The sequence below is a fragment of the Pteropus alecto genome, unplaced genomic scaffold (assembly GCF_000325575.1).
Source record: "Pteropus alecto unplaced genomic scaffold, ASM32557v1 scaffold72, whole genome shotgun sequence".
NCBI lineage: Eukaryota > Metazoa > Chordata > Mammalia > Chiroptera > Pteropodidae > Pteropus > Pteropus alecto.
Genome location: NW_006436811.1, coordinates 4,488,036 through 4,502,798, shown reverse-complemented (window position 1 = coordinate 4,502,798; position 14,763 = coordinate 4,488,036). Strand labels below are relative to the sequence as shown.

The window sequence follows — 14,763 nt, the reverse complement described above, 5'->3', positions numbered from 1 at the left end:
TACTGTGATAAGATAGGGAGAAAACTGTGTGGGGGTCTGTTATCAGTCACTGCTATATGGACATTATTGAAATCGAGGTAAGTGTATATAGCCTTTTAAAAGTTCTGTAGAAAAGATTTGACTTTAATTATAAAACAATTTTAGCTTTGAATCAAACACTCATTATCTTACCTGAAATTACTATGTACTAATATGACAGCTAAGCAAGGGATTGTCTAAGAAATAATCTCCAACATTTTTGTATGAGTATGCCTTTTGGTAAATAAATTTTGACTCCAATATATTTTTCATAAATTATAAATGTATTAATTATTTACTCCTATTGGTTTTTCATAAATTATGTAAATGTATTAATTATTTACAACTATAATCACTATGAAACATGCACAGATGCACATTAAATCATAAGGAAATGTAATTTCTAATATATTATTTGCCTTTCCAAATGATTACTAGAAGATCTTAAAATGCAGATTCTGATTCTAGGGTGGGGATATTTTGAAGGATTGTATGAAAAATATTCTTAGAAACTAAAACCCATAGGGAAAGTGCTGAACTATAACTTGGGGCATGTTGCCTAAAAACTAGGAATGTTTTGCTACTTTCATTGAACTATCTTGAAGGAAAATTATACAGAAAAATTCTAGTAGATATTTTACTGTAGAATTCTCAAGGCAAATGATATGTGCAAGAGTTATAATTTAAAATATAAAATAGTCACATCTATTGAAAAAATATATTTCAGTTAGTGTAAACATCAAAAATATTTTTTTAATCAGAGGCAATCATGCAATTATTAATCTAGACACACATAAAAATGAATTTGAATATTTCTATTATTTTCATTAGATTATTCTGTAATGCAGGTTTAATATTGTTAATGAATAAAGTACAAAAAATATTTTTACACTGTTAACCTTGCTTTACTGCACAGTAAAAATATTTTAAGTAAATATAAGGAAGAAATTGATGTATCATTCTGACTTTGAAATTATTCTGGTCCAATTATTTACTCTACTTAACGAGATCCTTCTTCAAAGAAATCATCACAGCTGCAAGAAATGGGCAAAGTACATTATAAGGCATCCAGAGTTCAGAAATCCTATGGTACTCGACAAGAATATCTTGCTTTATAATCTGTAAGCATAAAGTATGAATATTTTCAAAAAAAAAAAAACAAATATTTTCCAAATTTGTGTTAGTAAAATAAGAATCTTCAGAATATAGTACTTGCTCAAGTATTTAGTTATAAGTGGAGATGTTTGAGAGAGAAATTTAAGTTTTGAGAGTGATGACATATTTTAAAATTACTTTCATCTTGCTCGCAATTCTTATCATCTCAGCTTTAATGACTAATCCTAAGAGATATCATAATGATCATTTTACTTATATAATAATTAAACTTTATTAATACTTTATTATCTGCCAAGCATTGTTATGTGACTTTTATATTTAATCTTCAATAAATAATATGATGTAGGTACTCTCTATGAATGAGGATACTAAGATATAAGGAATTTAAGATTTTTTTACATCACACAGCTAATAAAATTAGATTGGAATTTGAATCCAGGCAATTATTCTTCCAAACCAAAGCTGTTAATTACAACATTCTTCTGATGTTTTACATACATTCAGCCTTGATAGTCTCACCCACAATACCTTAGTTAATTAAAGAATAGTAGTATGAGATATCTTTCAATAATTTTATGTGTTTATTGTCTGTATTCTCCAGTAGAATGTAAGCTCTATTTTCTCTCCAGCAGCAATGAAAAAATTTCTAATTTTTTTAGAACAACTGAATAGATACCTATATCAAAAGATGGTTTATATAGATGTTTTCTTCATTTATTACAGTCAATATTTACTAGTTCTTATATCCCATTTGCTGTATTTTGCTTTCTATAATACAGTATTTAATTACAAAATATTTCAAATTTCTGTAAAAGCTAGATCATAATGTTTTCACTACACATTACTAAATTTATCTTCAAAGTGGTGTTCCTAAGTTACAATGGCATGATAAGAATTTTCAGTTCCCAATGTTCTTAATGTTTGATTTTGAAATACTTTTAAATTTTCAAAAATATTTAAAAGTATTATTGACATAATCTTTCTCTCAAAGGTGTTTTACTTTTATATCCTGATTAATCTAGTTACCATTTACATCAAGCATTTTTATATGCTTAGAAGACATTTATATATCCCCTATGAGTTTCCTTTTTATTATTTTTATTTTTTAAATTTTTAAATTTATTTATTTATTTTTATGGCGACATTTGAAATTTGAATATGAAGATAATAATAATAGCTTATAAAAATTGAGTGGCTATAATGTATCAGAGTCTCTTCTAAGTGCTATACATTAGCTCATACAGTCCTCACCACAACACCATGAGATCATTACTATAATTATTCTCACTTTAAAGATGAGGAAAATGCAATATAGAGAGATGAAGAAACTTACCTATATAAGAGGTAGAGCTGGAGGAAAATCTTAAACACACATGTGTAAACCAAAGCCAAAGCATTAATGATAGATTAATACATCTGTTTGTTATTTATTAAACTTCTATATTAAAGATAAAGTTAGAAGTCTTATACAAATTTAACTTCTAGCCTTAAAAGAATATCTAGTATCTGAGTAAGCTTCCTAACAACATATATAACTATGAAAGCTGAATAAAATACATATATCAAATTCTTGAAGGCATCAGAGAGAAACCAAGGCAGCCAGCACTTGAGAAGCCAGGTATCAAAGGGAAGAGAACAAAGATAAACTCAGCATTTATTTTTGCTTTCTCTAGGCATATTTGTATCACGGGGTCAAAGGAGCAAAGTAAAATATGATAAGCAAGGTATGCTATAGTTTCTGAGTTACAGAGGAACAAATTAGAATTCAGTGCTTCCATGGAGGACCATACAAGAGAGATCAAGGCTCTGGAAAGAAAAGAACTGCCTAGGAGAAATAGCCTAGTTGTCTACTGTTTTGCCTGTGCCTCAAGATCCCTTCTATCCTTGAAATTATTAGTAAATTTTAGTCCTGTGTGAGATCGCTCATTCATGTGAATCTTATTTGATAATTTGACCACCTATTTGACAAAGTGATTTATTTGTGTTATCTCTACAAGATGAAACATGAGGAAAAACAAAAATAAAATAAGATCAGCATACTGGAAGAAAAACCATTTTAATGTAGATTTATTAATAATTGACAAATTAGACCTTTAAGGTAAAAAGCATTACTGAATAGAGAAGAAATATTTCATAACTTAAAACAATCACTTCAGCAAACAAAAATTCAATTCCTAAATATATATACACATAATGTTGAAATAAAGTAAGAAAGAGAAACAAAATATATATGGAAATTTTTTTATTAAAATATATTACTGGGAGAAATTACAGAAATTCTTAATAAAATAGAGGTATATACTATGATCTGTTAAAATTGATATTACATTACTTAAAGTAATAAAGTACTTTAAATGGCAGTATAGAAATATTCTTCAAAGTAGAGGCCCCAGATGCATCATCTCTGATTTTCAGAATTTGCTTCTTCATATGGGTATAAATAAAGAAATTTGTTCTCTTTTATAAAGTATCTAGGTCATAATATTTAGTTTTGGTTCTAATTTTTTTTCACTTTAATGAAATAATTCACTCTTAGTAAACAGTTTCTACCTTGTTGCAATTGTTTCTTAATAGCTAGAGACTATTCTGAATAGTATTGTAGTTTTTACTACCATCAATCTGATATTTAAAATCTCACTGTGAAATAAATTTACTTGGTTTTCATTTCTCCCATGTTTTAGGTGTGACAGTACTTGAAGGCCCTATTTATGCTGTGGGAGGCCATGATGGCTGGAGCTATCTGAATACAGTGGAGAGGTGGGATCCCCAGAGTCAACAATGGACTTTTGTAGCCAGTATGTCGATTGCGCGAAGCACAGTTGGCGTAGCAGCATTGAATGGCAAGTGAGTAGCTTTTTCTTTTTTTTATTTGAAAAAGAAAAAGGTTTTGAGTGAGTGTTCTTTTTAAAATAACTTTTAGGAAGCTCGTTCAATAAAAATATTTTTAAATACAATTTTAATTTTTTTTTAAATTTAAAATCTTCATGGATAATTGACAAATCAAGACTGCATATTTTTCTGGTTGCCTCTTCATATAAAATAGAAACCAAAACTTTTTCACATTAATTGCTGGTTAAAGAAGTATCAAATATATTTTATGAGAATTATGTCCACTAAAGATCTGCATATTTATATCCTGTTAAATAGTTTAAGGAGCCTTCAAAAGGCTACTAGAAGTTTGGTGCTCAATATATATTTTTCCGTGATTATACTGTTCGTCCTCTTCATCATTTCGATTTCCATTCACCCTAAATCAGAAATTCTCAACCTCAATACTGTTGATATTTTGGGCCAAATAATTCTTGTAGGGGGGTTGGCTCTGTCTTGTGTATTACAGGATGTTTAGCATCATCTGGGGTTCTATCCACTAGATGACAGCTCTACTCTCACCTCAATATACAACCAAAAAAGTCTCCAGACATTGCCTGACATCTTTTGGCAATGGCAAAATACACTCCCTCTAATTTCCATGAGAACCCCTAAACAAAGTTAATAACACCTCTGTGGACAGCTGCAGAAGCTAACAATCTCTTCTCCACATTTATCTTTCCTCTGAAGTCCATTTGCTAAAGCAGCCTGAATAATCCTTTTACAAATGGAAATGATACGTTAGTCCTCTTCAAGGACTTCTTTTTGCAATTAGAATACGATGTGTATCTTTGATGCGTATCTTTACGTAAAGGGACCCACAAGATCTCCTTCCTGCCTACTCTTCTTCATTTTTTTTTTCCTCTGTACATCAGCCAAGTTGCCCTTTTATCTATGTGTCAGTGTGGCAAGCTTGAACCAATTCAATCCCTTTGAATTTGCTCTTTTCTTTGTCTGAGAGGCTGTTCCCACCAATCCCCATGTGCCTGGATCCTTCTCATTGTTCATATTTCATCTAAAAATCTGTCCACATGGAGTTATTTATTATCCATCATATTTAAAATAGACCATCCTGCATAATACTTTAAACTACTTATTGTTCTTGAAATCACGTTATTGATTTTGTCTCTTTTCACTAGCCTATATATTCAATAAATGTTGAGATTTCTTCTGCATCATTCATTATTATATCCCTGGGCACAGTACACATTTACTGTATCTATTGAGTAAATGTTGAATGAATTTCCTTGTCCAATTTAGTTATTCTTAATAACCTTTGACAATCTAATTTTTTTTTCCAAGTATGTGATGTGTATCTACAAAGTTGTTATAATAGAACATTGTTTAAAAAATAAACTACTCCTCTCACCCAAATTGTAAATAAACATTTTCATGGCATTAAAAACTCTTGGAAATTCAAATTTTAATGGCTATGCGGTAGTCCACCATATACAAAAACAAACAAACAAAAAACCCTAAATGTAAGTAGGTAGTATCTGATTTTTTTACATCGAAAATATCTAAATATATGTAAAATATTTACATCTAAAATAATATATATCTAAAGTATTTCCCTAATTTTGATATTATAAACAAAATGATAATTTTCAAGCTTAAATAAATATTTTAATTTAAATATTTTATTTAGTATGATTTTTCCCGTAAATTCCTTTTCTCCCAGTAATTTTTTTTTTCCTTTTCCATTTAAACTGGGAAATTTTTTCTTTTATATCATAAATTTAATCCTTGACATTTTGTTTATGAACTTTATTATTTCCAAAGCAGACTTAAATGTTTGCATTTTGATTTTTCTTACATGATATTCTTATTTGAATCCTCTTTCCTATCTGCTTCGTATACATCTTATTTCAAATGAGTGTGCTATCATGTTACCTTTAAATTCTCTTGTATTATCAAATGTATATATTCTTAATTTTTTAAGAGCACAATTTACTTATTTTTCCCAGAAAGCACAAGTTGTAAAATATTCATTCTCATTACTTGAATAATTAATATGTTCTTGTGTTAAGACTCTTACCCATGTTTTATTGTGCTTTGTTTTATTTCCCTATGCACTTGTGTGATTTGTCTTGTCAAAGAGCATTTAATTCTGTCCTCTCATAGTACATTTAATTGCTCTCAAAATCCTACACTTAGATATTTTGTTAGGAGTTTAATTAATATCAATATCCATTATTATTTCAAAAATCTATTAGATGAGAAAGGAAAGATGGAGCAGAATCATGGAAAGTAAGCTGCTATCTATCAATTTAGTTTAATTTTTGTTAGTTGGTAATGCTGCTTTCCTGCATCATAATTTTAACTATCAAATTTTCTACTCCTACTATATTAAATATCAAATAATATCTGTAGATATTCTTGCTAGTTCCTTTTGGCTATAGTTAAGAAAAATCCAGAATCCTATTGTCATTGCTGCTTTGGAAAATTATTGTGTACGAGTGACAAGTTCAAATTATATGCACCCTATTGATCCCGTAGTGATGTAGTGATGGGGTGTTATATAAAGAGTAATTAGAGATGTTCTTCCAATAGTTTTCTAGTTATATTGAGATTTGTCAGAAAAGGGAATTGAAACATTACAAACTTTCCATCTGATCTCATCTGCAAGTTATCTAAAAATTTCCTGGATTGAATTGTTTCTATGTGAATTAGGTTCATCCAATTCCTCACTCTTAATACATTTTTTAAAATTTTGTTATACCTTTTAATAGCAATAATAAAGAATATCTGTTCACTTATGTTAATATTGTCAATAGAAACTATATATTATTAATATTTTTCTGTTTATCTTTTTTCTTGAAAAAACTGTTTTCCTTAAGAATAACAATGATTTTTTTTCTTTTAAAAATCATTTAATTTGGAGATTAATAATAAAATTTTATGTTCTTCTACATTAAATTAAAAAAACTGTAAGCATATCTATTTATGGAAAGTAAAACAATAACAACAAATATTTGTCTTGGGTGTTAATTTTTATAATTCCCATATGAAAAGCATAGGCCTTTTATTGCCTTTTTACTTTTTCAAATATTTATACAAACGTAACAGTCCATAGGTTTATTGGTGACTTTTTCTTACCACTTAAATTAATGCTAATGTGTTCATTCCTTACATTCTTTAGAAAATGGATGTCTCATTGATGTAGCAGATGTCTCATTTGCTCAACAGAGATGAAAAATATCCTTATCCCTTCATTATTTAATTCCTTTGGTACATTGTGTAAGGAGAATACATATACACATGTATACGCACACACACACACACACACATACACTATATTAAAGTTACTTATGTTACTGATTTTAGATTTTTAATAATTAGCTTACATTAGAGTTTTGTGTTCCTTCCCTAATACTTGCTTTTAAATATCTTAATATATGTGTGTTTTGTTATAAATCTTCTCTAAACTCAATCACTAATAAATGAGATAAATAGTTAATAAATAAAATATTTAATGGTCAATGTTTTGCAAATTTTCACATGTTATAACTATATTGTCAATCCAGTTTCTCTAATGACCCTTTTAAATTGCCTATGCATGGAATTCATTATCCGGGTCATTTTCTTGTCCTTGTATTTTCTGGCCAGCTAGGATATTTAATATCTTAAGAAATCCTGTTTTACTTTAATACCTTTCTTTGTACCAAATATCAAGATGTGATAATATTTAAAGTTTTTAATTTGTAATTGGTTACATTAATTAAGTACATTTTCCCAAATTTTAATCCTATTCTATGAAAAAGTTTTGAATGATTTATATTTTCTTCAAATAATCTTCCTCCTTTAAAGCAAAATAATACAGCTTTTATTTAGGTATCTTCCTCTGCCACAGGTGTGATTTAATAGCTTTAAAATTTATGTGGTTTGATGACTGTCTACTAATATCTCGTTGTTTTTTCTGTGTTACTCAGAGAGAAACACGATCACTAGAAAGTGACCTTTCACTGTGGACCCATAACAGAAAATTGTTTCAACATCACCCTCTGACAGTTGTTTATTTTTTTCTCACCTCTACTGATGTGTTTTTTTTTCCCCCTCTTGTTTTATTTTCACATCTCACTAATGTGTCACTCTAACCTGACTGTTGCTTCTCTGAATATTATTTCAAATAATTTTCCCAATTAAGGCTAATAAACCCAGTAAATATCCTTCTTGAGTTTAGATTATTTATGATACCATTTGTTGTGGAAAAACAACAAATTGGTTTTGGCTTAAAATTAATGCATGTGTTCTAATAAATTCAAGAGCAAAATTATATCAATTTCATGAAACATTTTGGTCAGTCTTTCAATAAGACAGATTAAGCTAAGTGGTAGATACATCATTTTATGCCAGCATAGCTACAAACTTACTTGATAAATAAAGGAAATACAATAAAACAGTGGATAGACATTTTGGTGTGATCACTGGCCATATAAAACCCCAGTTTCCATATAAATCACAGTTTCACTAGTGATTCTTGTTTCTTCTTTGCTTTCTGCTTTAGCTTTGTTCTTTCAAACTACTTTTTAGCCAAAAGCTCTTTCTGGTTTGTTTATCTTAATTTCCTGAGGTAGCTCATAAAGCAGATACTAATACTGCCTAAGCACATTCATAAATAAGACTGAATTTTAATAAATGTATGCTATGGCCCATAGAGAATCTGAAAAACAGAGAAAAACAAGTTTGTTTCATGATTCACTATCCAAACCTAATTGATTCGTTCTTTCAAAATCTCATGTTAATAATATTCGGGGGACAGTGGCAATCTCTACAAGTTGCAATTTCTGCAACTGAATCCTGAAACTTACTCAGTTTGAAGTATCAGAACAGGTGTCATTGTCTGTTATTTTCTCCAGGAGGTCCCAATACCTAGTATAGTAATTTAAGCCTCAAAGTCTGTCACTTGATTGGTGCCTTCCAGGTCCCTGTTTCTATTTTGTATTCAAACTTTGGTATTCTTTTTTTCGAAGATGGAAACCCAAATTTTATAAGCTTTTATATTATAAACAATTTATATTAAAATCATATTATCTTAGATTCACGCACCAAAACAAACAAACAAACAACAACAAAAAAACCTTCTTGTTTGCCGAGTCTCAGTTGGGAATACTAATAGGCTCAGGAGGTTTGCAATTTGCCTCCTGAAAAAAAATATTTTTAAATTGGGACTTGATTGTCTTAGCAGATTTCCAGAAAGTGAGGAAAAATCGCAATAAGAAGAAACAATTTGCATCGAGTTTCTGAGTATGAAATGCAAACAAATGGAGGGAAAGTCGTTTGGCTGAAACAGTAAGAAAGAATGGCCCCGAGAGATTAGATTTAAAGGAAGGTCTCAGGTCACACAGCAATTTGGCTAAGGTAAAGATGTTATAAAAGGTTAAAACAGGACTGTAGCATGGCTGCATTTCAATTTCATAAAGATCACTAAGGTTGGAGAATAATTTATAATTGTTCAAGGAAAGCCCATCGCAATAGTAGACTGGCTAAAATGTATTCCAGTGGATCAAAGGGATTATTTGATTTTGTGCTTCAGAACTAAAACGTGGAGCAACAGACAGTTTACTTGGGATCCCTATTTAAGCAGATCCACTACCAGACAGAGATGGAACACAGCATCTTATGATTAGACCTCTCTTTCCTTCTCTAGTCTTTACTCTTACCATTGACCGTATGGCCACCCTGTGTCCCAGACATACGGAAACACTCCGATTCTCTGAACAGGCCTTAATTGTTCACATTCCTTTGCCTTTTCACATATTGGTCTCTCTGCCTAGATTTCCTTTCCATTGATTTTTTTCTCAATAACTTGTGACTGTCTACTTATTTTCTCTTCTTCGATTTTCATTTGATCTTTGAAGACATTTGAAAACTCTCTAGAGTGATAACTTAACACAATTCATGTTCTTTATATGTATGATGTTCCATGTGGTAAGATCAGTACTAAGAGGATTGTTTTTTGCACTTGAGGACAATAGTGTCAGGAAGTATAAAAAATACATTAAATTTTTATTTTACTTAAGTAAGATCATTATAATATTTTCTATCATCCCAAACCTAGTTTAATCTGTACCTTTCTATGAACTTTTGTTTTAATTCACCCATTAACAACTAATCTTTCCTTCCTTTGTGTTCCCAAGACATATGATCAATACTTTCCTCTGCCATTTGTTAAAATCTTACTTCAGTGGAACTTACCTACTTTTTTTTTTTGACAAGCTCATAAATAAATCATCCTTTTTTGAGAAAAGAAAATAAGTACTACATTAATTTTTGTTTTAAATTTACAACCATGTATTGGCCATGATGACATATCAAAGAAATCACATCTGCTTTCAGAGAGCTTACATTATATTAAAGGGAAATAGAAAATAACAAAGAAAGGAAATGCAGAATTGTAATATATGTAGAGCGGGAAGGGCAAGGAGTCATGGAAGGATTAAGTATAAAAGTGAATATCTCTCTCAGGTTTTAGGTTGTTGAATTCTACCAAGTTTGGGGACTTGGTTAATTGACCCAAATTAATTTACATGTTTAGAATTGTGAGGTTCCTCTAGGAAATATAGGCACATTCTAATAAATAAAGGTAAGTGTGTTCTGTCTTTGACCCACAACCTTGCTTACCAGCCATAATATAGTGTCAGCAAGTGTCATACTGAGTTTGGCCCATGCGTAGACATTTCTTAATAAGCAGGAACAAAAGCAGTCATGCAAACTGTTGTTGTAAGCTAACTGACATCCTACTCACTATTCCATAAGGCACTCCAACAAGCACCTCTCAAGAAAAGGTTCACTGAAGAGCAGATGCTGGAATATCCTGATAGTAAGATCTGCAGACAAGCCTTCTCTTGAGGTCAGATTAAAGAGTTCTCCAACAACTTGGAAAAAAAGAATTAAACAGAGTTCTGAATCTAGAGAATTGCTTCAAAGGTTTTATACTGTGGGGGTTGTGCAATTCTTATACTTTTGTGATGCAAGGGAAGGGGTGCCCGAATATACTTCCTGGGTAACAATATATTGTGAATAAAAATTATGTCTAATACCAAGGCTAATTAGCAAACCTTCAAATATTTAGATAATGGTATTGGAAACATCTTCTGTAGCCATCCCTGAAATATGCATTATTGATAAAGTATGAAAAATATTAAATAACTTTACCTAGGATACGGACTGTCAATAACGTTAAATTTCTGAGAAGAAGTCAAAGTGGCATCAGGAAAGACTTTCTAGCAGAGACACACACCTGAACTGATTGATGATGGATGAGTGAGAAGTAACCTAGCTTTTGTAGTAAAAAGGTACCGAAGGAGAATGCGCAACGGTACACAGGACTGGAAAAGGTCTAGTGTCTCCTAATGCCCATTCACTGTTTTTCATATGACAATATAAACAGCAATTATCTGGTAGGCACATGGTCACCTGAAATAAAACAATACTTTCTAGCACCTTATCAATTAGGTATTGACATGTGACTGAGTTCTGGCTAACGGCATGTGTGAAATGACTTGTGCAGATTAAAAGATAAAGTCTTAAAGGGAGAAGATGCGGGCCTTCTTCCACTTTTCCTTCCTTCTTCTCTTTGAACCGTGATTGTGATAGTGAAGGCTACCTGAGGGCATTGGGACAAGAGGGTTTGTAGACAACTCTGCGCTGCAGTTTTAGCATTCGTATTAGCAATTTTTTTCATACTATCTTTTAAAGAATATTTTTAAATCAAACAGCTTTGGAAGATAGAGACAGTGACTTTCTTTAGGGTAGAGAAATTTGTTCCTTGACTAGAACAATAGTGTCTCCCTTTCCAGTGTCTCCTCGACTAGAATGATAGTGCCTTCAGAGCAAAGGTTAGGCGTATTTGTTGGCAGCCTCTTTTAAAGAATTAGCTTTTCCTGAACTCAGTGTTCTTCAGATGAGAGAAAAGCCCACTGCAGCATTGACCTGAGTCTCTATTACTCTAGTACGCCATCGACAATGATGCCTATTGTGGCTGTGATTAATAAAGTCATTTTTCTCTGACCCAGTAATCCTGTGTCTTTTTCCAGTATCTATGAAACTGTGGTAGGCCAATTTGTTAGCTTTCAAGTAAGGTAGAATTTCAGACCCTTCACAGTTCGTGACAAAGGGTCATACTCTACAGATATAGTCAAAAGTGGGAAACAGCCAGGAGCTCAATGCATGTAAAGCCATTTTACACACATTTGAACCCATATCCTAACTAATACAGAATTTGTTTCCTACAAATGCTATATTGTCATCACTAGAATTATAAATATGTGGCACTCACTTAGATGGGCACACGGCAACTAGGTCTCAAAACACTGAGACCTGGTCACTAACATTAGGTAAAACTCACCTGTATGATGAATAAGCACACAATCGAGAGAAAGTAGTGGGGAAGGCTCAGATTCTTGTCGCTGTCAGCAAAATTCTAAGAGTTTACTTAAGAAATATTTCTGATCTGCTGACAATTTTTGGCATACAAGAGATATACTGGTCAATATTCACAGCAAACTGAACTAAGAACCTGATGCTTCTTAAGCATGTTATTTTGCTGTCCTTTTCTCATGGTCTCAGAATGAAATTCCATGGCATACGACTCCCTTCGTTCTCAGTCTAATATTACCAGCTGCATCTCTTCTTCATCCTCCTTCACTACCACCCTTTCACCAACATGACACACCTGCCACTCTTCATTTATCACCTGCTATGACCTTTCATGCCCCTGTCCTTACTCATAATGCTTTCCCTGTATGTAATGCCTTCCCCCTTTCTTCATCTTACAAATTTCTGCACCTCTTTCAACTCTCAGTTAAAATGTCACATTTCCTTTCTTGCTGTGAAACTGTCAGCTGTCGCTTCCTATGTTGTCAGTGCGTTTACTTCTAGCATCAGATTCTTCTTTGCTTTTCAGAATCTCAACATCTAATTTGTCACTGTAGCAAAACAAAGCAAGAAATCAATAAAAATTATAATTAAATAGACTGTGAGGGGAGACCTGAGAAGATAACCTTTGGTAATTGTCCATGAAGTTTTGTGCATCCGTTTTAGTGTTTCTTCTAACTGCTTAGAGTATACTGTTTCTATCCCTTTGTTATTTTTTAACTTTAATAATAATTATAGTAATAGTTATTATTATTATTTACTTTTACATTCTAGTTTAGTCACTTAGCAAATTTATGTTTCAGAATTAGTGGATTATAGATCTTGTTGGTCAATAGCATACATTTATAAAGTACACAATTTTCAAAACCTTTTCAAGTATTAAATGTGTCTATTGATTTTAACAATGGATCCATAAAGCAGTCAAAAATGAGGACACTATTATATCTTTTCGCAAATTAAAATTTTTTCAAATATTTTTTAAAGCTTGTACTTGAGGAAAAATTCAGTGTATTTGCTCTTTTCAACTAGTTTTGCCCTGGTATTAATCAATAATTTATATTATATTATTAAAATTACAATAATTTCACTATTGATCTATAAACATAACACATTAAAAGGGACATATACCAAATGAAAAAAACATTGATAACCTTGATTAAGCTTTAGAAAGTAATTTATAAAATAATGACTATCATATATCAAATATTTATTTTATAAAAGCAATGTCGAATTAGGTCATTTTTATCAAGACATTACATAAAATTATTTCTCGTGTTACTGGATTTTATTAGGGGAGGGTTCACACAGAAGAGAGACTAAAGGAATAGTGGTTTGTAATACATGCAATCATATTAAAGTCAATGATGTTATAACTTGTGAACTTTGCTGGAACGTTTAATTTCCAAATAATAGGTTATACTAATAGGCTCAACATTTAACTTCTATAATGTAAGCAATATGTTATATTAATTATTCCTACTTTTTATATACATTTAGCTATATATTTGTTAGCATTTTTAATAATTTTGGGAGAAAATGTACATTATTGCACGGAAATAATGTATTATCAGAAATGCTGGGCTCATATATATCAGTACTATAAACTGCCATTGTAATGTGTATAAATAAATAGAGCAGGCTGAGGTCAACAATTCCTTTAAAACAACAGAAAAAAGAGAGGGGTACTTTTCTTATATATAAACTATGTACCAGGGACCATGCTAGGTGCCTTTTTTGAAGATAGTTACTCAATAAGTAAAATTCCTGTAAAAAAATATTTAGTTAAACTTTAATAATAATACCTCAAGATTATAGCCTACTTCTTTTGAGTTAGATCTCCAAATTAAATAAAACACAGAAATAAATGAAGTTCAGATTTCATAAAGTGTTTAGGAAGATGAAAACTTTTGAGTGAATAATTATCTCACTTCTGGGTGCCTTTGCAAGCTAAACTGTCCAGTACTTGCCCTTTAAAATGCTCCTATTGCTTAATTTCAACATATTGCAAGATCAAGAGCTGGCAGACAACTTGTGAGTAATCAAGCAAAAAGACATTATATCCATAAAGGGCACACTTGGGCAATCAAAAACATTTTATCATGGCAGGCATTAAGATAGACACAAACAGCTTTAAAAAAATGTTTCCAGGATTTGAAATCAGTTTAAATATCATATTTTAGAGTTATTAAAGGACATTAGAGGATGCATTTGTAAAACCAAGACCTGAATTATTTTATATGCAAAGCAATAACATCTTTCTCTGCATTTACTTAGAAACAGAAAGTATAGATTTAAGTCTATTTACCAATATATTGACCATAATGTCCACTGGTGAGGCAAAAATCCTACAACATCTAATCTTATTAAAACATAAGCAAGTCA

The 14,763-nt window shown here is 31.0% G+C and overlaps 1 protein-coding gene across 2 annotated transcripts in view; it reads left to right on the top strand.

Annotated features, from left to right (window-relative positions):
- The window catches only part of KLHL1 (kelch like family member 1), a 273,787-nt gene that overhangs the window by 241,681 nt on the left and 17,343 nt on the right, over positions 1-14,763 (top strand). For both annotated transcript variants that reach the window (XM_006913780.1, XM_006913779.1), the window contains one exon: positions 3,816-3,978. In XM_006913780.1, the coding sequence (XP_006913842.1) occupies positions 3,816-3,978 (163 nt within the window). The remainder of the gene's footprint in view (positions 1-3,815; positions 3,979-14,763) is intronic.